The 24,594-nt window shown below is 47.8% G+C and overlaps 1 protein-coding gene across 1 annotated transcript; it reads left to right on the top strand.

Annotated features, from left to right (window-relative positions):
- Positions 1-4,617: 4,617 nt before the first annotated feature.
- Positions 4,618-11,021, top strand: LOC119469642. The gene is made up of 3 exons (XM_037735218.1): positions 4,618-4,709; positions 6,985-8,561; positions 10,855-11,021. Exons 1-2 carry the CDS (start codon positions 4,618-4,620, stop codon positions 7,739-7,741), a joined length of 849 nt encoding a protein of 282 aa, XP_037591146.1. The 3' UTR covers positions 7,742-8,561; positions 10,855-11,021.
- The last annotated feature ends 13,573 nt before the right edge of the window (positions 11,022-24,594 follow it).

Here is a 24,594-nt window from a genome sequence, read left to right as displayed (position 1 = left end):
TTATAGGCATGAGCCACTGTGTCTGGCCCAATTAACATGATGTTTTCAAGATTCATCTGTGTTATACTTCATTTCATATCATGTGAGAATATTCCACTGTGTGAATATACCACGTGTTATCCATTCACTAGTTGATGGACATTTGAATTGTTTCCATCTTTGGGCTATTCTGAATAATGACGCTATAAATATTGTGTACACATTTCTGTGTGGATCTACATTTTCATGTCTCCTGGATATACATATGCCTGCAAGTGAAATTGCTGGGTCCTATGGTAACTCGATGTTTAACATTTTGAGGAAGCATCATAACGTTTCTAAAGTGACTGCACCATTTCACATTCCCACCAGCAGTATATGAGAACTCTAATTTCTCCACATCTTTGCCAACAATGTTTATTTTCCTTTGTTTTGATTATGGTCATCCTAGTAGGAGTAAAGTGGTATCTCGTAGCTTATATTTGCATTTCCTTGGTGGAAAATGAGGCTGAGCATGTTTTAGTGTGCTTATCTGGCCATTTGCATATCTTCTTTGGAGAAATTATTAAGATCCTTTGCCCATGTTTAATTGGGGTATTTGTGGTCTTTTTATCATTGAGTTGTAACAGTGCTGTATAGATTCTAGATAAAGTCCCTTAACAGACATTGGATTTGTAAATATTTTATCTCATTCCATGGGTTTTTTTAAAAAATGTATAATGTCCTTTGATGCACAAAAATGTCTTAACTTTGATGTCCAACTTACCTATTTTTTTCTTTTCTTGTACGCAATTTTCATGCCCTAGCTAAGCTTTCATTGGCAAATGAAGATTTACTACTTTGTTTTCCTCAAAAGTTTGTATTTTCGCTTTTACATTTAGGCCTTGTGTTAATTTCTGATCCATTTTGAGTTATTTTTGTCTATAGTGTGAGGTAAAGTTTCAACTTCATTGCTTGTGGCTGTCCAGTGATACCAGCACCATTTGTCGGGGAGGCCATTTCTTCCCCTGGTGAACGGTCTTAGAATCACCAAGAAGAGAATTCTGGGAAGATGGAGGCGCAGGAAGCCCGAGAAATCTCTCTCTTTGTCTAGACAATAACACTGACAGAATCTGTCTATTTTGGAACTCTGAAGTCCACTGAAGACCTGCAGCTTCCAGGAAAAGACTCGGATGGTAAACTGTGGTTAATTCTGGTCAGTCAGCTCTCAGCACAGTTGCAGCTGCCTGTTCTCCACCTCTCATCCCCACAGCAGGCAGCTGTGCACATGTTCCTGGAGCAGCTTACAGAGCCACGGTAGGCATAAGAGACCCTGTCCTCCAGATACTGAGTATCTGTTCTGATCACTGATTGCTTCACCTGATTACAGAAGTACAGACAGAGAGGTAGCAGCCTTGGTTGTTGGACCTTCTCCCATTGTTACAAGACCCTCCCTTGCTGGCTAAAGTGACTTCCAGGGGACTTAAAGAACTGGTGTTTTTCTCCCCCTTAATTTCTCTCTATTTCCCCTTCTTGGAGCCAGACGTTAAAAAGTTGGACATTCAAAAGCAACTGCATATACAGGGGAAATTAGAAAGTTACCAAGCATGCCCAGGGGAAGGTCTCGTTTCAGAAAAGGCCTGAGAAGACCTTAAGGTTACACCCAGCACTTTGGGAAGCCTAGGCGAATCACAAGGTCAGGCGTTCCAGACCAGCCCGGCCAACATGATGAAACTCCATCTCTACTAAAAATACCAAAGGAAAAAAAGAAGCAACCAGTAATCTACTTACTACATATTTTCTTACTCTGGACATTTTATACAAATGAAATCATATAATATGTTAGTTTTTTTGTGACTGGCTATAGCTTATGGTTTACTGTGAAGTGGTGGAAGGGCGGTTATCTGAAATTGGATGGGGCGGAAGTTTGTCCTGCCAAATATGCATGGCTGTGGCTCGTAACACACACAGTAAAGTCAGGTGGCTGGTAGGTGCTGGAAGTGTGTGCATGTGTGCTTTCTGTGTACTTCTACATTGCGTCATCAGCTTGACTGGGCATAATTTTCTGCATTCACTTAGTGTTTTTGCAAATGAAATCATGCATGAACAAATGCAAACGTCACATTATGCTCAAATTTCCTGTAATACATCACTGCATTGGATAAAACTCCAATATTTATTTATTTATTTTGAGACGGAGTTTTGCTCTTGTCACCCAGGCTGGAATGCATGGTGCCACCTTGACTCACTGCAATCTCTGCCTCCCAAGTTCGAGCGATTCTCCTGCCTCAGCCTCCTGAGTAGCTGGGATTACAGGCGCCCACCACAACACCCAACCAATTTTTGTTTTTTGTTTTTTTGTGATGGAGTCTCACTCTTGTTGCCCAGGCTGGAGTGCTATGGCACAATCTTGGCTCACTGCAACCTCTGCCTCCTGGGTTCAAGTGATTCTCCTACCTCAGCCTCCCAAGTAGCTGGGATTACAGGCGCCGACCACCACATTCAGCTAACTTTTTTTTCTTTTTTGAGATGGAGTTTTGCTCTTGTCGCCGAGGCTGGAGTGCAATGGCGTAATCTTGGCTCACTGAAACCTGTGCCTCCAGGGTTCAAGCCATTCTCCTTCCTCAGCCTCCTGAGTATCTGGGATTACAGGTATGCACTGCCACACCTGGTTAATTTTGTATTGTTAGTAGAGGTGGGGTTTCTCCATTTTGGTCAGGCTGGCCTCAAACTCCTGTCCTCAGGTGATCTGCTCGCCTCTGTCTCCCAAAATGCTGAGATTACAGGCATCAGCTATTGTGCCTTGCCCCTAATTTTTGTATTTTTAGTAGTGATAGGGTTTCTATTTGTTTTCTATTTGTTTCATCATTCTGTTGTTCATTTATTTCTTCTTTCTTACTTTTTATGGATCCATCAAGTTTTTTTTTTTTTNTAATCACTGCTTTTTTTTTGTTTGTTTTCTTTTTTTGAGATGGAGTTTTGCTCTGTGGCCCAGCTGGAGTGCAGTAGCATGATTTCGGCTCACTGAAACCTCTGGCCCCCCCCACCCTGGGTTCAAGTGATTCCCCTGCCTCAGCCTCCCGAGTAGCTGGACTACAGGTGTGTGCCACCATGCCTGGCTAATTTTTTGTATTTTAGTAGAGATGGAGTTTCACCATGTTGACCAGGATGGTCTCAATCTCCTGACCTTGTGATCCACCTGCCTTGGCCTCCCAAAGTCCTGGGATTACAGGCGTGAGCCACGGCACCTGGCCTTTTTCTTTCTCTTCTATTAATGTGGTAGATGGCAAAGACGGCCACCATGCCTTACTTCTCCGTATATTCATGCACTTTACAATGTGTGTTTGTAGCTTCTCCTGTTAAGAACTGAAGTCAAGGGCCAGGTGTGGTGGCTCACGCCTATAATCCCAGCACTTTGGGAGGCTGAGGTGGGCAGATCACGAGGTCAGGAGATTCAGACCATCCTGGCCAACATGGTGAAACCCCATCTCTACTAAAAATACAAAAATTAGCTGGGTGTGGTGTTGCGTGCCTGTAGTCCCAGCTACTAGGGAGACTGAGGCAGGAGAATCGCTTGAATCTGGAAGGCAGAGGTTGCAGTGAGCCAAGATTGCACGACTGCACTCCAGCCTGGTGACAGACTGAGACTCCATCTCAAAAATAAATAAATAAATGAATAAAAATTAGCCAGATGTGGTGGCTGTAATCCCAGCTACCTGGGAGGTTGAGACAGGAGAATTGCTTAAACCCAGGACATGGAGGTTGCTGTGAGCTGAGATCATGACACTGCACTCCAGACAGAGAAAAGAAAAAAATTGAAGTCAATTTCTCCTCTCTTTGAAAATGAAACAGCCTCTTACTTTAGCCAAGTTAATTTAATTCAGCAAAAGTGACAATGTGAAGACTTTGTCCCTTTACAGTCTTATAACACTGCCATTGCCATATGTACATAACTAGGTTAGCCTGCTGGAGGATGGGAAGCAGAGGAGGATCACAAAGGATCAATGATTCAATGAATTTCAGATTAAATGTTCCAAAGTGCAGAGCAGAGAAAACATCCTAAAAACTGAAAGACTCTTGATTTGCAAGTGTCAGGTGTTAGACAAAGAAACGGTTTTGCTTTGAACTCTGAAAAAGTCAAACTTGGAGTACTCAGACCACAGAGTTTACCAAGTGAAGCCACAAAGTAGGAAAGGAAGCAGCTATGGCCTATGAGCCATTTCCCCTGGGAAAGTTGTGCATGCCACAGGTAGACAGGAAGAGGAGAATGAGACAGGACTCTAGGAGCAGGAGGCCTGGGGCCTCTAAGGGACTCTGTGTGCCAAGTACTTGGGCCTTGGCCCAGGAAGACACAAGGCGTGCGTGCGACAGTAGGTGGAGGACATCTCAGGGCGTGGAGGCAGTGCTTTGTGTGCTTGGGGCTTATCATGTGAGCCCTGCACAGAACCCCACATCCTGCACAGCGCAGGAGCACCTGGCTAGGGAGAGCAGGCATCCAAGGGCCAAGGGACATGCCTGCAGTGATAGGCCCGAGGACGCCTCCCAGAGAAAGCCCTGCTCAGTGCAGGCTGGGCAGGCTGGAGAGGAATCTCTGGGCCAGTCCCCTCAGTACACACCCTGCAGTGGCGGCCTGGTAGAGCATCAGGCGGCCATACTGCCATGGTCAAAGACAGAGACCTCAACCCTACCTGGTGCTGGACAGTGAACTTTGAAGAGCCTGTGCAACGTCCAGACTTAGATCACTCAGAGAGGCAGGGAGACAGTGAGGGTGGGGGGAACCTGGACAGACCAGGCATTGACCCACGGGAGCCCTGCTAGCCTTGAGCCTCTCAGATCTAATCTAGAAACAGCTGAACAAACTGTAGGCATGAGTTTGTTTGTTGACACTATCTGTGGAAATGAGGGATGGTGTCGATAGCAATTTCATTCAATGATGCACAAAGAACTTCTGTGCCTCTGAGTTGTAGTGTGTAAATGTCAGAACCTCCACATTTATGTGAGGGAGGAAAGCCCCAAGAGGGGATTTGGTCACATAACTGACTTCGCAGAGTGGACTCCCAGAGGCCATGGAGCGGAGGGGTCGGTCTTTGTGTGCTGAGGTGGAGAGATGGCCACGAGGTCTCGTTGAGTGAAAAGGCAAGTGACAGAGCTATTTGCTGACTGCTTGCATGGCGCCACCATGTGGCCATATTGTGCCATGTGTCCACGTGCCGAAGACCTGTCATCTTCAGGATCACTCCTCCAAGTAATTAAAAAAAAAAAAAAAAAAATGAAGTGAGACGCATTATCTTCAAAAATTGCGCACAAAGTGAGGCTTTATGAGCAGTTTTTGGCATGCAATTTCAAATTCACATAATTTATGTCTATAGAAAATAAGAGCACACCAGTAGAAATTCGAGCTTCGTTACAGGAAAGCTGTGGCCACCTCTATGTGGCTAGAGAGCCAGCCTTCTTCTTTTCCACCTGTGATGGGATGCTTGTACCTAGAGAAGAGAACCTGTCTTCAGAGCAGGTGACAGCTCCAGGCGTGATGGTTGTACTTGATGGGCAACCAAGCCAGCCTCTGTGCAGAGTGCTCTGTGCATGTATTTACTTATTCATTCCACAGTTATTTATTTTCCTCCCACGTGGCAGGCACTAGGGTAGAGGGGGTGAATGAGAAAGAGGTTTTTGCTCCTGTAAAATCTATTGGCTTCCCTCCAAGGAATGTGCTATGTTTTTTGTTTGTTTGCCTGGATTTTTAGAGACAGAATCTTGGTCTGTCGACTAGTCTGGAGTGCAGTGGCACAATGATGGCTCACTGCAGCCTCGACCCGCCCCCCTCCATGGGCTCAAGTGATTCTCCCACCTCAATCTCCCTAGAAGATGGGACTACCGGTGTGCACCAGCACGCACGACTAATTTGTTTATTTTATGTTTTTGTAGAGACAAGGTTCTTGCTATGATGCCCAGGTTAGTCTCAATCCCGGATTCAAACAGTCTTGTAGAACTCTCTAAGTGCTGGGATTACACGTGTGAGCCACCGCGCCCAGCCTGTAAGAGTCCACTTGTAAGAAATGTTGAAGAAAGACAAATTTATAGAGACAGACAGTGCATTAGTTGTTCCCAGGGCCTGTGGGTGAGAATAGGGAGTGGCTGTGCAAACAGGCATTGAATTTTCTTCTTAGGCAAATAGAAATGCTATAAAAGTAAGACTTTGGTGAAAGTTACAGACTTTGTAAAGTTACTAAAAATCCTTGCAGTGTAGTCTTAAAATGGGTAAATTTTGTAGTATGTAGATTGTACCTCAATGAAGCTGTTTAAAAAATTATGGTTGAAAACTATTCAAGGTGGCATTTGAAGAATAACAAAAACATAATTATATTTTACTTTAAAGTATCCATGATTTATTTTAAATTGAGTATGCAATTTGTCCAATTAATACTTAATATTTTAATTACACATTTAAACATTTAATAATTTAAATATTTAATATAATTTTAAATAAGTTTTAGAATTCCCTCTAAACACCTAAGATAATTCCATTCATATCAACCTCTACCATGAATTTTTCTCTTATTTCACTTTAGAAAGGTCTTTGAAGCACAGCAGGCACAAAAATTCGGAAGGTTGAGAAGTCAGTATTATTTATTCATTATTATTAATTATTACTATTAATGTTGAGACAGGGTCTCGCTCTGTTGCCCAGGCTAGAATGCAGTGTACACGATCTTGGCGCACTGCAGCCTCGACCTCTGCAGGCTCAGCTCCTCCTGCCTCAGCCTCCTGAGTAGTTGGGACCACAGGCACGCGCCCCACGGCCGGCTAATTTTTTAGTTTTTGTGAAGGCGGGGTCTCACTGCACTGCCTAGACTGCGAAGTCAGTTAATAAAATGGCTTAAAGTCAAACGCCCGTATTTTACAAGCTGTTTGTAGATCTCATTAATGTGCAACCTTTGACATGTTGGGTTACACAAAGTCCCTGGGATGAGCAGAGAATGGGGCAACCGCTGGGCTCTGACGATCTCCTGGTGCCTTCCACACCAGAGTCCTCCCGCCTGGACACCCCCTGCGCGGCCGCGCCGCCCTGCGCCGGGGTATCTCCGGTCCAGCGGGACTCGTCAGCTCCTGGCTTCGGAGAGTCTCTCCCTGCGTGTTCGGGGGAAAGGTCTGGCACACGCACAGGTGCAGGCGCCCACCCCTAGGCTTCAGCCTTGCGTGGACGCTGCTCAGCCTGCAGCCCCGCGCCCTGCGGTTCCCGTTCTCCGACTCGGGGACCACCGCCCCGCGCCTACTCAGCGCCCATCCCCCTGCAGCGCCCATCCCCTTGCGCCCGCACCTTCGTCGGCAGCGTCAGGGAGACGTCCCAGTGCGCGCCCTTCCTCCGTTCACGCGCTCCAGGGCGGCGTCACCCAGCAGTGCGCGCTCCCGACAGCGCGCGCATCCTCGTAGGCTGCTTCGGCAGCCAACTGCACCCTCTCCCCGCCGCCGACCCCACTGCAGGGAGCCCACTGTGCGGAAGTGCGCTCCGCAAGCCTCCCGGGCCTACTGGGCGGCGCGGTGCCTGAAGCTGCCTCGCAGGCCGCTGTGCGAGGCCCTCGTGGGGGCCCTGTCGTCAGCACCCGCGGGCGTGCGTTGCGGGCTACAGGCAGCACTATCCCGCGGGGCAGTCCCAGTGGTTATTTCTGGGGTCTTTTCCCCAGCGCCCTGGAGCGGCCATGAGAAACCAGCGCTGCCAGCCTCTGGCTCCAGGATGCCGTGTACCTCGGTGATCTGGAGATGGCCTCGGCTGGGGGCCAGCTGACGCTCCACTTGGCCCTGGAGCAGTCAGTGGTGTCTATATGGTCCTCACTGGCCGGCCACCTCTCTCAATCCCCTGCGCGAAGGAGACTGGGACCCTGAAAGCGAGCAGTCAAGTGAGAGCCAAGGAAGAAAAGGACCTGGCCTTCTGCAGGGAGGGTGGGAAAGCGCTCGCCAAGGACGAGGAGGGACCCGCGCTCCCGGAAAGGCAGGGCGACCCCCCGCTGGGCTCCCAGGACAGCGGGACCGCACAGTCGCCATTTCGGCGCCTGATGGTCAGGGGCCTCCTCGCTTCCTTTGCGGCCAGGCCTGGGCCTCTGCAGAGAGACTTCTGTTCTAAGAGCTCGGCAAACAGTCTGATTAGGAAATCCCAGACCTCCTCCGTGAGCTCATGCAGCAAACGCAATGCCATCACCAGCTCATCCAGTTCCATTCGAGGCTCCCCACCTCTGCAGGGGGGAAACGGCCCAGGCACCCTGGAGTCGCCGTGCCCAGCCCCACCCGGTTCCCAGGCGCATGAAAAGGAAGCCAGGGAGGAAGACATTTGGCTAGCTCTTCTTCGGCCCCTGTGGAACCACCAGGGACGATCGACCATGAAACAGTTGCAGATGCTTCCTCGGGGGAGAAACAAAACCTGAGGGATTGTGGAGCTCCATCTGATGGTTCCTGGCCCCAAAGACGCAGGATTCCTCTGCTGCGGCCCTACAGAAGAAATGACCCTATGGCCCTGCCGGCGCTCCCCCAGTTCTGTTATCGAGTCACTGCGGAAGACCTTGATTTAGAGCAGAGAGCCGCGATCCAGTGGATCAATTAGGCCTTGAATGGTAAGAAGGAGGCCATTTCCGACTCCATTTCCGACTGGAGCGCCTTTCAGCCTTCGTGTTACTCCACCTTGCCTGCTTCCCTGGCTTTCTGCGCCAGCGCCCTCTCCAGTCCAGCAATGTGACAGCTGAACAGCTTCAGGAAGATGCAGAACTCCCAGGCCCAGAGCCTCCCATAATGTGCTGGGGAGGAGTGGCTGGCTGCCTCTATGGGCTGTTTGGCTTGGTTCTCCCCAACCTGGGTCTGGCCTGGCTTGCCTTGAAGAAATTTGTTCCCTCCCCCAGGCCCACTAGGGGGGATCTGTTCCCCAGTACCTTGCTGCTTGGCCTTCGCTGGTTCCTTGGCAGTCTAGTAGACTATCATGAGTCCAGCTATGCTCTTGAAGGGAGTCCAGGGGACCCTCCCAGCCCAGGGAAGCTCCCATCCTCCCCACCCCCTTTCCCCAAGGTAGTTAACACCCCCAGAGGGACAACGTCCATTCACATCCTCTTTTCTGCTAGGTGCACCCAGAAGGTTGAGTGGCTGGAGGTTGTTAAGCTGGCTGACCCCAGAGTCAGGATTCTTGCAACAGAAAAGGGGAACTTTGGACCAGTTTTCCTCCAGGCAGGAGCAGGCAGGACACCCACTGATAGTGTGGTTGCCTCTTCCTACCTCTCCATTTGCTTAATTTGGCCCTTGTCAATCTTTCTGACACACACACACACACACACACACACACACACACACTACTTTTTGTTTATTTACTGAGTATTCTTGTGTCTTTGCTATTTGAATGAACAGTGGAGGAATTGATTTACATGCATGGTTTCCTGGGACCCAGCTAATGGGACAGCAGTGTTACTGCTCTAGGTGCCGACTCCTGATTTCTGTGGGTTTGAGCCCATGGAATGGCAGCCCATGCACGGGCCTCTTCCTCTGCTTTTTACGGGCTCACTTGACTGCTCTGTGGGCCAGATGTTGCATGATGTGTGTTAGGAAACCGCATCTTTAGACAAGTTTAATCTTTTACAAATTTTTGAGCTCTGAAAGTCTCAAAGATAAAACGTGTGGATTTTTGGGATACTCACGAGTGTGTGACTGCTACTCTGCAAATGTTTGCTTGGCATTATTTTAAATTTTGGCCCAGTTAGCCACTTGGGATACATCTTGAAGGACTGTCTCCTTCAGGTTCACATTTATTCACAGGGCTTAAAATGTTTGACTGTATTGTCTATTTCATACATCAATTCTGTCAGTTTTGGCTTCACGGATGTTGGGGCCCAGTTGTTAGCTGTGTGTAAGTTTTAAATTATTAAATCTTCCTGATTATTGATCTTTTAATCATTAAGAAATCTTTGTCTCTGTAGAAATATTTTTAGCCATAACGTCAGCTTTTCCAAATACTGCTATTGTTACTTCAGCTCCCCTATGGATACTGTTTGCAATTGGCAACTTTTTCCATTTTAAAAATTTTAATCCATCCCTTTATTTGCTTAAAAAAGTTCAAAATGGGTGGATTAAATAGATACACCAAAAAACCTATTTAGCACAAACAAAGATAATACCGGAGGAACAGAGGAGCAAAAGGAAAGAAGACTTGAGGCAAATAGAAAATAGAAAATAAGTAGCAAAATTGAAAAGTTAAGTCCAACCATGGCCATAATTACATTACATGTAAATAGATTTACAAATTCAATAAAACGGCAGGGATTGGATTTTTTCTTTTTCTTTTCTTTCTTTCTTTTTTTTTGAGATGGAGTCTTGCTCTGTCACCCATGCTGGAGTGTGTGGCACAATCTTGGCTCACTGCAACCTCTGCTTCCTGGGTTCAAGCAATTCTCTGCATCAGCCTCCCGAGTGGGGTGGGAACTACAGGTGCATGCCTCCACAGCCAGCTAATTAAAAAAAATTTTTTTTGTAGAGTTGAGGCTTTGCCATGTTGGCCAGGCTGGTCTTGAACTTCTGGCCTCAAGTGATCCACCCCTCCTCAGCCTCCCAAAGTGCTGGGATTACATGTGTGAGCCGTGGCACCCAGTTGACACTGCAAATTTTGGGTCTGTTGGGCAAATACATTTCTTTGGGTAAGATTTTGTGTTCTGGTGTCAGGAAGTCTGTCATTCAAATGTTAGCTCTTGTACATACCAGTGTGTGCCTTGGGTAAGATACTGATCCACTATTTCTTATAAATAAGATGGGGATAAGCATGACAAGTAAGAGTTACAATGCTTACGTACATCTTCTGTGACATCCAGTGCCTTGTATTCATTACCCATTTTACTTCTCTTTTCATGATCACTGCTTTTTTGTCTTTTACAGATGATGGAGCTGAGATGCAGACCAATTAGATAGCTTGAGGACAACCACATGACTCCCCTGCATGTGAGCTGGCCCTCAAACCAGAGCCCCAGTCCATACCCTGCACGTGCAGTGCAATATCCCATTCCATGTAGGGCCATTTTGATACTTAAATAAAATAATCATCTAGAGTGCAATTGCCATGTCTGATTTATACTAAAGTGTTTGGAGCATGCTATCTCTTATTATGACTACCTCTGGTTGGCCCCAGCTACGCCCTCACAGCCCCTTAGAGAATCCACCGTCTCCCTTGCCCATCAGGAGAATGGTCCTGTGTCGGTTGAGGCTGCTGGCTCAGGGTGCTCCTCAGTCCCCTTCCTCAAGGTTGGAGGGAAGCCTCTTCCCTCCCCTCAGAGCCACTCTTGCAGTGTCATGCCACAGGAGCTTCTGTATGTGTGTTCAGAGCATCATGCATTAGAGCGCTTGCATTGGCACCATCGGCTTCCACATCTGCCCCTGCGTCCACGGGTGTTCAAGTCAGATACGTGAGGCTGGGGAGATGACAGGGTGCATATCCACTATCCTCTCTTTTGCCTGTTCCCCAGCACTCCACCTCTTCCCATCAGCTCTCCCCTTTCCAGCCGTCTGTGAGTTCAGCTACACTTCTCCCCTCAAATGCAACTTAGTTTCCTGCTCCGGGATAACGGGAGCCACAGGGCAGAGCTCATAGCTCAAGAAGAGAGTACAGGGCCTGAATCCAAGACAAATCCCTGAAGAGGAGGGGAAGGCTGTTGAGTGTCTGAGGCAAGATGGGCCACCAGCACCAGGGACCCAGTGCTCCGTGAGGACAGAGCTGGAGGAGGGCTAAGTGTTCTAGACTAGGGCAGGGGCAGATCTGGTGAGGGGAGGACGGTGTTAGGTAGAGAGAAAAAATGATTCCACCCTAACCATCCTCCAGAAGCCCCTTCATGGGTTTGGAGCGGGAGGGATTCCACAGCAGCCTGCCTTGGGCTTGTCTTACTCACTGGGGAATGGCATGGCCCTTACTGCTTCAGGTCAGAGCCTGGTGTTTGTTTCCCACAGCTGAGGCCGGGCTGTGGTACCAGTGGTGGGAACACCAGGGAATCCGGACTCTGGCTATGGCCAGACTCCTCCTTCCCAAGCAGCCATCAGACAGATGCACAGCAGGCTGGCCTGAAGCTCAGGGTCTTAGGACAGGACAGATGACTCATCAGACATTAGCCAAATTCCACAGGACTGAAGTGCAATGGGAGTGTCTAGCACAAGTAGAGACTCTGAGCTCCCTAGAGCAGCAGCCTTCTGAACAGGCCAGGGGCTGACCTGGGACAGAGGCCCTGCCACTGCCTTCTCCAAAAGCTCTCTTTCAGGAACGTGGCACCCTGGCTTCTGTGTGTGTGAGCTGTCTTCAGAGGCCTTCTGCTCATGTTCTGGGCTGCTGTGCTTTGTTTCATGTGCCACTTTGTCTGTTGTGACCAGGAGGGGCTGGGTGTGGCTCTTTCCTGACAGATGTGGATACCATTTGTATTCATCATCTTACACTTTAATGTGTCCAAGGATGTATGACTGGATACTAAAAGGGGGAGTGAGAGCCAGGCAAGAGAGGGAATATTTATCGCTTTGGGGGCACTAAGATGGTACCACCACTTGTGGGCAGGCTGGACACTTGGAAGCAACAGGGCCTTATCTTCTCATTCAAATGACCAAGCTTCCTGCTATTTCCACTTCATGTGTTAACCCAGAGCCTTTGGTAAAAATCTCGTTAAAGCCTTCACTCCTGTCTCATGTGTGTGATGTAAAAATACTGGAAGAGTCTTTTGCTCCGGCAAAGTCAGAATGTTTAAAGATGGTGGCAGTGGATGGAATGGCTACCAAAGGGATGAGGAGTGACAGAGCTCACAGCTTAGGGCTTTGGATTTCCTCTCCTCAGCACAGGGAATATCCTAACTTGATTTTATGATGGATGAATTTGGGAGATGGTGGAGCAGTGAATGGGCATTTCTTAAGTTAATTAGGGGCCATTGGGGTGACTCATTAGGGGCCACTGGTTTCAGGAATTCTGAGTCTACGGGTGTCAGCAATTTGCGGTCTGAACTATTCTACTCTTGGGGGTTATGGAAGTCTGATTGACACAGGAGGGATCAGTATTTTGAGGTCTCCAGGAATTAGGGCTCAATGGGTCCAGGAACCAGGGGGTTATGGACCAGTGATTGTTTCTTTGTGAGATCAGTGGGATCAAAAGAGGTGGGTGCCTCTTTCAAAATTCAGCTTAAAAATCCTCTTCTCTTTCTGTCCTCTCCCTGCCTTTTATCTGATGTTAAAACATTCCAGTGAGAATGTGTACGTCGAAACATAGAAGAGAGAGAGAAGTTGGTCACCACTTATTTTACAGGAATGAGATTGTAAACTGTGCAGTTTTCTGCGTCATTCCTCCCTTAAGAACACACCCAGGAGAGCTGTGCCAGAAAGTGGGCAGAGATCTTGCACATTCTTTTAGAACCTGGCTAACCTTAACTCAGAGGCACTAACCCAAATCCTAACCCTAAGGTCTTAGTTTTTTTAATTTCTTTTTTATTTGCATGTATTCATGGGATACAAGTGCAATTTTGCTACCATATATTGCGTTGTGAAGTCAGGGCCTTAGGTGCATCCTTCACCTAAGCAACCTCCCATCATCTTTAACTTTTAAGGTCTTAAATCTATGGCCATAACCCTAAGGAATTAGATGACTGGGTGTGAGGGTGGATGTATTTTAATGCTATTTGCCGTTGGAAAATCCTTTTCCAAAAAATGGCTGGAACATGTTTCCTCCTGTAACATATGCGAGGAGCCATTTTCCTGCATCATCGCCGGAAGCAGGCTCTATCACCACGTGCTCGTTTCCATTCGAAGCAGCCATTGCTTAGGGTCGGTGGGAGGGAGAACAGGGCGCCACCCACCAATTCACAAACCTAAAAGGGCGCGGGTGTGCCAGGAACTCCTCCCGAGATCCGCGTCCGCAGACAGGAAGGAGACCTGGGAAGGGGCGGCTGTGCTCCCCACGCTAGTGTTCGCAGAGGGTTCCGGGCGCTGACGGGTGGGAGCAGGCGAGGCCGGAGGGACGCGGGCGGGGTCCTGCGGGCGAGGTCGCCTCCTTTAGAGAGGCGCCTTTTATGATCGAAACGCGAGCGAACCCGTCTTATTCGGGGTGGAAAACGCAAGAGAGAAAGGGGAGAGAATTAGCAAGAAAAAGGAAGAATGGGGCCAGAGCAGGCAGGACCGGGAAGAAACCCAGGGTTCAAGGAAGGGACGCAGAAAGCGGGGAGACGCGCAGCGAACCCAAGGCGCCGCCCCTCCCGGGCTGAAGGGAGGACTCATTTGCATAGCCCCGCCCCCGCCCCAGCCGGGCCGCCCGGGACTTCAGCCCAGCTCCGAAGGCTGCTGCACCAGTACGCGGAGCTAACTCATTTTAAGAACATTTCGACGGCAGAGAAAAGTGGAGTTTACAGGGAAAGAAGTGGGAAGGCGATCGGAGAGAACTAGGCGACCGGAGTGAAGGCTGGGAGGAGAGGCGCGCGCCCCAGTTCGCGAAAGGTGGTGCGGCGGACCCCACCCATGGGCGGCCGCGGGGGCGTCACGGTGCCGCTGGAGGATCCAGGTGGCCTGCCTGGGGGACCAGCCTCCTCCCGTGAGTCTTGCTCGGGGAGAGGTGAGGGAGGGGAAGGAAGGACAGGACTGTGTCGAGTGAGGGTCTGGGCAGCCTCCAGGAGGGCAGCCCTGGGGCTCAGGGAGGTGTGGGGCACAGCTCGGAGGGAAGAAGGAGGCCCAGGGGGCACGGCAGTGGGGGCTCCCCGAGGGGTCTGAGCCGGGCTCTTCCTGCTTGTCCAGGAAGTTTAGACTTGGGTCTCACCTCAGGACATCTCATAACCTATGTGTAAATAATATTCGATAACCCGAAAAAATTCGAAATCCAAAACATTTCAGATAAGGGTTTTTCCACCTGCGTATTGGTTTCGTTTGTCCTGAGAACCTCAACTATACAAAATGACCAAGTGGGATTTATCCCAGGAATTTATTTATTGAGACAGAGTCTTGCTCTGAAGTGCAATGATGTGATCTCAACTTCCTGCAACCTCCATCTCCCGGGTTCAAGTGATTCTCCTGCCTCAGCCTCCGAAGTAGCTGGGATTACAGGCATGCACCACCATGCTTGGCTAATTTTGTATTTTTAGTAGAGGCAGGGGTTTCACCATGTTGGCCAGGCTGGTCTCGAACTCCTGACCTCAGGTGATCCGCTCGCCTTGGCCTCCCAAAGTGCTGGGATTACTGGTGTGAGCCACTGTGCCGGGCCTATCCCAGCAATTTAAATATTTATTTACTGCAACCATTTTCTTGCATTTCTAATTGTCTTATAAATATTTACACCTATGGATTCCGTATACTTATTTTTTATTGTATAGATAGGTGCAATTTATTTCCTGAAAACAAATACAGTATGAGAATGTGGTGGATGCAGAGATGTGCTGCCTGGATCCCCCTTCGGGAGGACTTGCTGTCCAGTTGTGGGAGTTTGTTTAGTGTCTGGCTGGCTGCTTCAGGGTGTGCCTGAGCCAAAGAGAGCGCCCCCAGTGTTTTAGGGCCTTCCCTGGGGAGCCCCCTCATGTGCCTGAGGCCTGGATATAAAGATCTGGCCACCTCTTGTTGGCCCAGCCACCTCTGAGGGGTGATGTGTGTTCTGGCATCCTGGCTGGCGGGCTGAGGTTTCACTGAGCCTGCATCCTGTTTTGACTTCTCCCTCTGCTCAGGCTTGTTTCTGCTTGCTTTTCTCATAGGTTTATCTCTAATAGGTCCCTTGTATGCCTCAGGCCCTCCACCCCCTGCTCTGGGGTGTACCTGGCTTGTGACACAAAGTGCACATATTGTTTCAAACCCTCATTTTACTTAATTTATCAATATTTTGTAAAGCTATTTCAGTGACAAAATAGGATCGTTTTACTACTTGAATATGGATCTTATTAATGTGTTTAAACAGTTGCATATTTTTAAAATTTTGCTCTAATAACTAATGTTTCTGTTTAATTTTTTGACTACCCCCTTTTTCTCTTTTTGACAGAGTTTCGCTCTGTCGCCAGGCCAGAGGGCAGTGGCGTAATCTTGGCTCACTGCAGCCTCTGCCTCTTGGGTTCAAGTGATTCTCCTGCCTCAGCCTCTCAAGCAGCTGGGACTACAGGTGCATGCCACCACGCCCAGCTAATTTTTTGTATTTTTAGTAGAGGTGAGGTTTCACCATGTTGGCCAGGATGGTCTTGATCTCTTGACCTTGGCCCACCTCAGCCTCCCAAAGTGCTGGAATTACAGGCGTGAGCTACTACCCCCTATAAAAGGGTAGGCCTGGCCCCTACCCCTTTTTATACTTGTTAGAGTCTTATAAATACATTCCTACAAGTGGAATAGGTAGATCAAAGTGGATTTATTTGGAGAAAGACTTTTTTTGACACATGACACATTTTGCTTGTTTACGATGTTTTCCCTCCATCAGAGTGAAAGCTCCTTGAGGGCAGGGACTTTTGTCTATTGTCTGTATTCTCTGGTGACTCGAATTGTGCCTGTATGCAATAGCCACTCAGTAAATGTTTTTGTTGTAGACTGGGTAGACACGAGTTAGATTTTTGATGCTTCTGAGAGTCTGGCTTGGGAAGGGGAGTGCTGGGGAAAAACTGCTCCCTGCAATCTCCCCATTTTAATCTTTCAGTGTTGAAAAGTGGGGAGGAGCTGGATTCAGTTTGCTCAGTGACAGAGCCAGTGGGGCACAGAGGTGCCCAGGGCAGCCTTTGGAAAAGTGTAGGGGAAGCTGGATTCTTGACTGCTGGCCTTTGCGCCTGGGTTGGGCCTAGGACCTTGAGACAGGACATACACATCTGGGGGAGTCAACCTGCTAGTCGCCAGCTCACTGAAGGAACTGAGGAATATATTGTTCTTGGTCTGAAGGCACTTGGAGAAGGACAGGAAGGAGGGAGGGGCTGACTCTCTTTCTGACCCCATCTCTGCCAGGTCCCAGGGCCCCTCTGGGCCTCCGTCCCGCCCAGACAGACCTGCCTACAAGACGTCAAAGGCCCAGGAGCCTTGTTTGGGATGGGGTCCCTGTTTTGAAGTCATGGGTTTGGAGTGCTGGCTTCAGCAGAGGCATCTGGCCAGTGGCCTGATGTTGTGTCAGACATGGTTGTTGGTCGTGGAGGGCCTCTGGGCCGTCCTGAGCTCAGATGTCGGCTACTGGCTGCTGGGTCTCCTGCTTCTGCAGCAGGGCCAAGGTGTCCTGCTTCTCAGTGGAGTGCAGCTGCTGCTGCTTCACCAGCTTGAGCTTGGTGGGGTTTTGGATCACTTGGACAATCTCTGCCTTCCGCTCATTCTCCAGGTGATGTTTCAGGTTCTTGGCTGGTGCTATTTCTTCTCCTGGAAGTGCCTTTCCTTCTGTGAGGGGCAGAATCCTTGGCCATCTTCCTCTCCTGCTGTTCCTTCATCTTCCACTGCCCAGCATGTGTGGAGGTGCTTGTACTGAACCATCTGGGAGAAACTTTCCTTGGAGTGGTCCTTCCACACCCACCCCAATTTGGACCTCCCCTTCGGGATTATAGGAAACTCTTCTTCCCCCTCCTTCAACTTCTTGGATACTGGAGCCTGGGCTGAAGAACCTTTTTGCTTCTTTGCTCCATGGATGCCTGTCACCTCTCCCCAGCCAGAGGTGGCTTGCTTGGCTCATGCTGACCCTGGTGGTGAGCCAGTTGACTTGGGTGTCAGTTCCTGTACTGGATGTGAGGGCTGCAGATCCGGCACTTGCTGACTGGGGTAAGGCTCTGGTGATCCTGGGCCCAGGTATAGCTGTTGCTGGGTACCTGCCCCCCCACCCCAGGGCAGCTCCTCTGGACCCTGGGCCCACTCCAAGGCTAGTTCTCCGTGGCACTGAGAACACTTTGGTGCCTCCTCACTTGGCTTTGACTGATATTGTGGGGATTCAAGACTTGACTCTGGCTGTCTTTGAGGTGACTACGGGTGTAGTCTTGCTAATGCTGGGGAGACGTTGGGCTTGGCTCTGGCTGCGTTTGGGAGGACCCCAAACCTGCACCCTGCTGCAGACTGGGTGATCCTGGGCTTGTCTCTGGATGCCTTTGAGGGGCCCTCAGGCTGGTTTGCTGCATACTTGGAGGAGACCTAGTCTTCCTTGTTCTTCTGGGATGGGCTCGAACTCCACAAGGGCCAATCTCCTCTGTGGAACTGAGGCTCTCGGGCCATGACACTTGGGCCATGAGATCCATGGACCAGACACAAAGTTTCCAAACCCCTGCACAGGTCCACCGCCCCCACTCCCATACCCCAGAGAAAGACTTTTGATTCCTAGTTCCAAAAGCCTCTCAGGGACTGGGTCTGGTTTCTCATGCCTGTAACCCGGCACTTTTTGGAACTCAAGGCACAAGGATTACTTGAGGATAGGAGTTTGAGACCAGCCTAAGCAACATAGTGAGACCCTTCCTCTGCAAAAGAAACAAACAACCTCCCCAAAGCAAAGCAAAGCAAAACAAACAAACTAACTAAAAAGCCCCTCCCAGGGCCAGCACCCACTTTCCTTTCTCCTCTGGCAGTTTATGGCAGTGCCAGCTTCCTTATGCCCCTGCCAGCCCTAAGTGTTATCTATTTTTAAAACGTTTCCCGGTCTAAGAGGAAAGACATTATTCTATTGCTCTAGTTTGCCCATTAGCCCTGCACACCCCCAGCCGCCTCTGTGATTTCCCTGCTGGGATACTGAATGTCACCAGCCTTAAGGTTCTCCCGTCACTGAGGCCAGCACGCACTGACCACAAGGAGGCACTGACCACAAGGAGGCACTGCCCCCTGCAGTGTCCTCTGGTCATATCCACTCCAGGACACTCAGCTGACTTTCTAAGCCAAGGCTGCAAAGTTCCACACAGGCTTTACAATCAGTAAGGAGCATCAATATCCCCAGGCGGGGACTCAGGTTTCTACGGCGTTTTTGTCACCTCCAGCTCGGTTTCACCTATGGTCAGTTGGAGCATATGGTCAGTTGCAGGGCCGGGAATCTGCAGCTTGCAAAGGAGGCTACTGCGCCTCCTGCCTGAGGCGGACGGGGTCGTTGGCCCTGCCGCGTTTAAGGCGAGTATGTGACAGGACTCCCGCCACCGCCTCCAGATCTGGGGCATCCTCCAGGGCTCCAGCAGAACGCGCTCCAGGAGCCGCTGCTTCAGGGTCTCCAGTGGGCGCAGTCGGGGCGCCTGCCGAGCTCGTTTCTCAGAAAGGGCAGCCGCAGAGCCCACGTCTGCGGGATGTGGCTGCGGGTGGGGAGCAGGCGGCGGCCACCGTTCTCTCCCTCCCTGGGCTGCCTGACCGCGGCTCCGCTGCGCCGGAGCCTGGCGCCTCTCTGGCTTCTGTTCGCGGGTGCGAACGCGAAGTCTTTCCTGGGTACTCCCAGGCCCGCGGATTCCCAGAGCGGGAGCCATCAGGGTGGCGAGGGACCCGGCAGGGGGCGGGGACCAGCCTCCGCTAGGACCCTGCTCGTGGAGCGGCAGCCTTTTGGATCACGTCATCTCTTGCTCCTCACAGATACGCTAGGGAAAACGGAGGCTCCCACGCTGGGTTAACTCGCTGTATTGACAACGACTCCCTCCTGGACCAGACTCCAGCGAGGCCCCTCTGAGCGCTGTCTTCACCAGGCCTTAGCCTTAGCCTATGGAGACTTGAACAAACACTAAGGGTTACCAGCGCTGGAGGTCACATTCCTGAGATGACTCAGGCGCGCCTTAAATTGCCTGCCTGAGAAAACGCGATGCTGCCAAAAGGATGTATTGTTCGTTCTGGCTGGCACCTGAGACAGGGCCTCTGTCTCCAGTCCGTCTGGGAGGATGACAGTTTCCAGTCAGGGTCGGGGAGCAGCACTGGGCCAACAGCACTCACATTAACCCTTTGCAAGTGTTCAATTTCCTGAGCGCAGCACCCCCAAGCCCTTCCCGATTCCCTCATTCTCCCTTTGAAACTCAAATTCCCCTCCACAAATCCAGGTTCAGTGCAGCTCAGGCTAGACGCTTCCCTAGTGCAACAGTTGGTACTGATGAAAATCTTCCCTTACCCTTGAAATTGAAGCTCGATTTTGTTTCTCTTTGACAGGGTCGCATAGTGAGTGGTAGAGTCACCATCCAACCCACTTCTGCCTGAACAACTCCCCCTCCCTCTTCCAAACCATCCTTCAGCTTCCCCTTGACCCCCACTCTCTCCCTTCAACCGGTAAACCTCAGTCGCCAACTGGAATCACTGCAGCAGCTACTTAGAGCAGCAACAACGACTTGCAGGAAAAAAATATTTTTTGTCATACTTTGTTCTTTTTCTGCCATGTTTTGCCCAGGCTTTGTTTGGCCATCCCCTGATCCTTTGTTAGGATATTTAAAAAAATTAATATGCCTTTTTTGAGCAGTTTTAGGTTTATAGAAAAATTGAGCTGAAAGTATAGCTTCCACATACCCCTCCCCTCACAGTTTTCTCTTTATGAACATCTTTCATTAGTGTGGTACACATGCGAATTAATGAGCCAATATTAGTACGTTATCATTCACCAAAGTCCATCCTTTATGTTACGGTTTACTCCTTGGGTTGTATGTTTTATGGGTTTTGACAGATGCCTAATGATGTGTATCCACCATTATGAAATCATACAGAATGTTTCACTGCCCTAAAAATTCCTTATGCTGCCTAATTTTGCCTTTTCCAGGATGTCATGTCCGGAGTAAAACAGTATGTGGCCTTTACAGATTGGCTTCTTTCACTTAATAATATGCATTTAAAGTTCCGTTCCGACTTTCTGGGGCTAGATAGAGCATTTCTTTTTACTGCTGAATAATATTCTGTTGTCTGGATGTGTTGCTGTTTATCCAGTCACCTACTGAAGAACATGTTTTCTTCCAAGTTTTGATAATTACGAGTAAAGCGGCTCTAAATATTCATGTACAGGGTTTTGTATAAATATGTTTTCAACTCATTTGGGTAAATATCAGGAACTGTGATTGTGGCTTGTATTGTAAGAGTATGTTTAGTTCTGTAAGAAACTCTCAACTGCCTTCCAAAGTGGCTGTACCATGCTACATTCACACCAGCAATGAACGGGAGTCCTTGCTATTCCACATTCTTGCCAGCGTTTGGTGGTGTCAGTGTTCTGGATTTTATCTATTCCAATAGCTGTGTAGTAGTATTTTTGTTTTAATTGTTTCAATTTGTAATTCTCTATCGACATATCATGTTGATCATCTTTAGATATGCTTACTTGTCATCAATATATATATGTATTTTTGGTGAGGTATCTGTTCAGATCTTTGGCTCATTTTGTTGTTGGTGGCGGTTCTTTTTCTTTTTTTTTTCAACCTCTGCCTCCTGGGTTCAAGTGATTCTCCTGCCTCAGCCTCCTAAGTAGCTGGGATTACAGGTGCCTGCCTCCACACCCAGCTAATTTTAATATTTTTTAGTAGAGATTAGGTCTCACCTTGTTGGCCAGGCTGGTCTCGAGCTCCTGACCTCAAGTGATCCGCCTGCCTCATCCTCCAAAAATGCTAGGGTTACAGGCATGAGCCACTGTATCCAGCCATCTTTTGCCTGTTTTAAACTTGGATTGCTTCTTTATTTTTGAATTTGAAGAGTTCTTAGTTATTTTGGATACAAGTCATTTATCTTATGAGTATTTTATAAATATTTTTTTCCAGTTGGTGGTTTGTCTTTTCATTCTTTTAACAGTATCCTTTGAAGGGTAGAAGTTTTAATTTTTATGAAGTCCAACTTAATCTTTTTCATAGATCCTGCTTTTGAGCCTTGTATACAAAAAGCCATCATTGAACCCAGGGTGACCTACATTTTCTCCTTTGTTTTCTTCTAGGAGTTTTATAATTCTGCAATTTACACATCTAGCTCTGTGGTCCATTTGAGTTAATTTTTGTAAAGGGCGTAAGGTCTGTGTCTCGATTTTTTTTTTTTTTTTTTTTGAGACAGGGTCTCCTTGAAATGTCACCTGGGCTGGAGTGCAGTGGAGCAATCTCTGCTCACTGCAGCCTCCACCTCCCAGGTTCAAGCGATTCTCCTAATTCAGCCTCCTGAGTAGCCAGGATTACAAGCGCCCACCATCACACCCAGCTAATTTTTGTATTTTTAGTAGAGACGGAGTTTCACCATGCTGGCCAGGCTGGTCTCGAATTCCTGACCTCATGATTTGTCTGCCTTGGCCTCCCAAAGTGCTGGGATTACAGGTGTGAGGCACCACACCTGGCCTAGATTCTTTTTTTAGTTGTCGTTGTTGTTGTATGTAATGTCCAGTGGTTCTGGCACCATTTCTTCAAAATACTGTCTTTGTTGCTTCGTCAAGGATCATTTGACTATATTTGTGGGAGTCTATTTCTGGGCTCTAGTATTCTCTTCCCTTTTTCTATTTGTTTGTTCTTTTGCTGATACTTTACTGTCTTGATTATTGTAGCTTCATGGCAAGTCTTGAAGTCAGGTAGCATCAGTTCTTCAACTCTGTTCTTCTTCAGGACAGAGTTAGCAATTCAGGATCTTTTGTCTCCGCATATAAACTTTAGAAATAGTTTGTCAAAATCCACACAATAACTTGACATTTTGATTGAGATTGTGCTGAATCTGTAGATGAATTTAGGAAGAAATGACATCTTGACAGTACTGAGTCTTTCTACCTGTGCACATGGAATGTCTTATAATTTATTCTTTGGTATCTTTTATAAGATTGTATAATTTTTCTCATATTAATCTTGTTCATATTTTGTTAGATTTATACCTGTTTCATTTTTTTGGTGCTAATGTAAATGGCATTGTGTTTTTAATTTAAAATTCCACTTGTTCATTGCTGCCATACAAGAAAGCAAATGACTTTTTTTTTTTTTTTTTTNAGAGTTTTGCTATTGCTGCCTAGGCTGGAGTGCAATGGCTCAATCTCAGCTCATTGCAACCTCTTCCTCCTGGGTTCAAGTGATTCTCCTGCCTCCGCCTCCCGAGTAGCTGGGATTACAGGTGTCCACCAGCATGCCCAGCTAACTTTTTGTATTCTTAGCAGAGATGGGGTTTCACCATGTTGGCCAGGCTGCTCTCGAACTCCTGACCTCAGGTGATCCGCCTACCTTGGCCTCTGCTCCATTGCAGTGGTCCCCAGGGCACGTCCCACACTTGCTCATCGGCTACCATGCCTGGCCCCTTTTAATCTTGCATAGAAAATAAAGTATATAAAGCACATTATTAAAATAGTTACAGTTTATACTTTAATTATAAGATTACACTTCCCTGTGCTTATAACACTAATTATGATATTCATGAAAGTTATATATTTTTTAAAATGTAAAATTGGCACCAAAGGAGAAACCAGTGTACAACTTGGTTTTCAAGCCAGCAGTTCTCGAGAGTTCAGAGCCATCAACACACTCCTCTTGCACAAACACCCATCCCACCACCAACCCTGCCTCCATTGGCTTTATTAAGGGAATTTATTTTATTTAAGAGAAGATGCAATGCTTGCCAGATGCATTTAGTGAAGTCCCTGATATTTTAACCTCAGCCGTGGGTTACAATAAGGATTCTTCAGTTACATCCACTTGGTGGAGCTCTGGGAATCCCATTTGTGCTGAGATCACACTGGGGTGCCCCAATCCCTCTGCTTGTCCTAGTTTCAGTCTGTTGGAGCCACCCACTTTTCTCCTTTCTCCAGAACAAACGACACTGGAGGAAGGGCTAGCAGGACTCTTCTTCTTCTTAATAAAATGACAAAAAAGGATATTTTAATAGATACAGAAATACATTTGGCAAATTCAACATTCGTTGTGATAAAAAACAAAACCCAGCACACTACTAATGTAAAAAATGGAATTCTGCTAAAAGTCATCTGTGAAAACCTACAGCTAATATTATAATTAATAGTGAAAGACTCAGTGCTTTACTGGTAAGTTCGAGAACAGGACAGTAATTTTCACTTTTAACACTATTCAATACTGTACTGCAGATATTAGCCAGTACTAATATTTGCTAAAAACTTAGAACCAATTAGCAAGTTTATCTGTGTCAAAAGATACAAAATCAGCATGCAAATTGAATTGTATTTTTATACTAGCCATCAGCAATATAAAAATTAGGAAAACAATTCTATTTATAATAGCATCTTAGAAGGAAATACTCATACATAAATTTAACAAAAAAGGCCGGGCGACTCCTATAATGCAAGCACTTTGGGAGGCTGAGGCAGGCAGATCACGAGGTCAAGAGATTGAGGTCATCCTTGCCAACCTGGTGAAACCCCGTCTCTATTAAAAATACAAAAATTAGCTAGGTGTGGTGTCTCGTGCCTGTAGTCCCAGCTGCTCAGGAGGCTGAGGCAGGAGAATCGCTTGAAGCAGGGAGGTGGAGGTTTCAGGGAGCCGAGACTGGGCCACTGCAGTTCAGCCTGGGCAACAGAGCGAGACTCCGCCTCAAAAAAAAAAAAAAATTAACAGAAGAAATGCAAGGATTTTATACCGAAAATTCTTTCAATGCTAAATCATCAAAGAACTATATAAATGAGAAGACACCCAATGTTAAGCCATGACATTGTAAAGAACATAATACTTCACAAATTGATCCATGGATTCAATAAAATACCTTGAAATTATCAACATTTTTAAAAGAAATGGACAAGCTTTCTCAAAATCTGTATGAATATGTAAAGGAAAAACGCACATAACAACTTTA

The sequence above is a fragment of the Cebus imitator genome, unplaced genomic scaffold (genome assembly GCF_001604975.1).
Source record: "Cebus imitator isolate Cc_AM_T3 unplaced genomic scaffold, Cebus_imitator-1.0 Scaffold754, whole genome shotgun sequence".
NCBI classification, from domain to species: domain Eukaryota; kingdom Metazoa; phylum Chordata; class Mammalia; order Primates; family Cebidae; genus Cebus; species Cebus imitator.
This window is presented reverse-complemented; position numbering and strand designations above follow the sequence as displayed.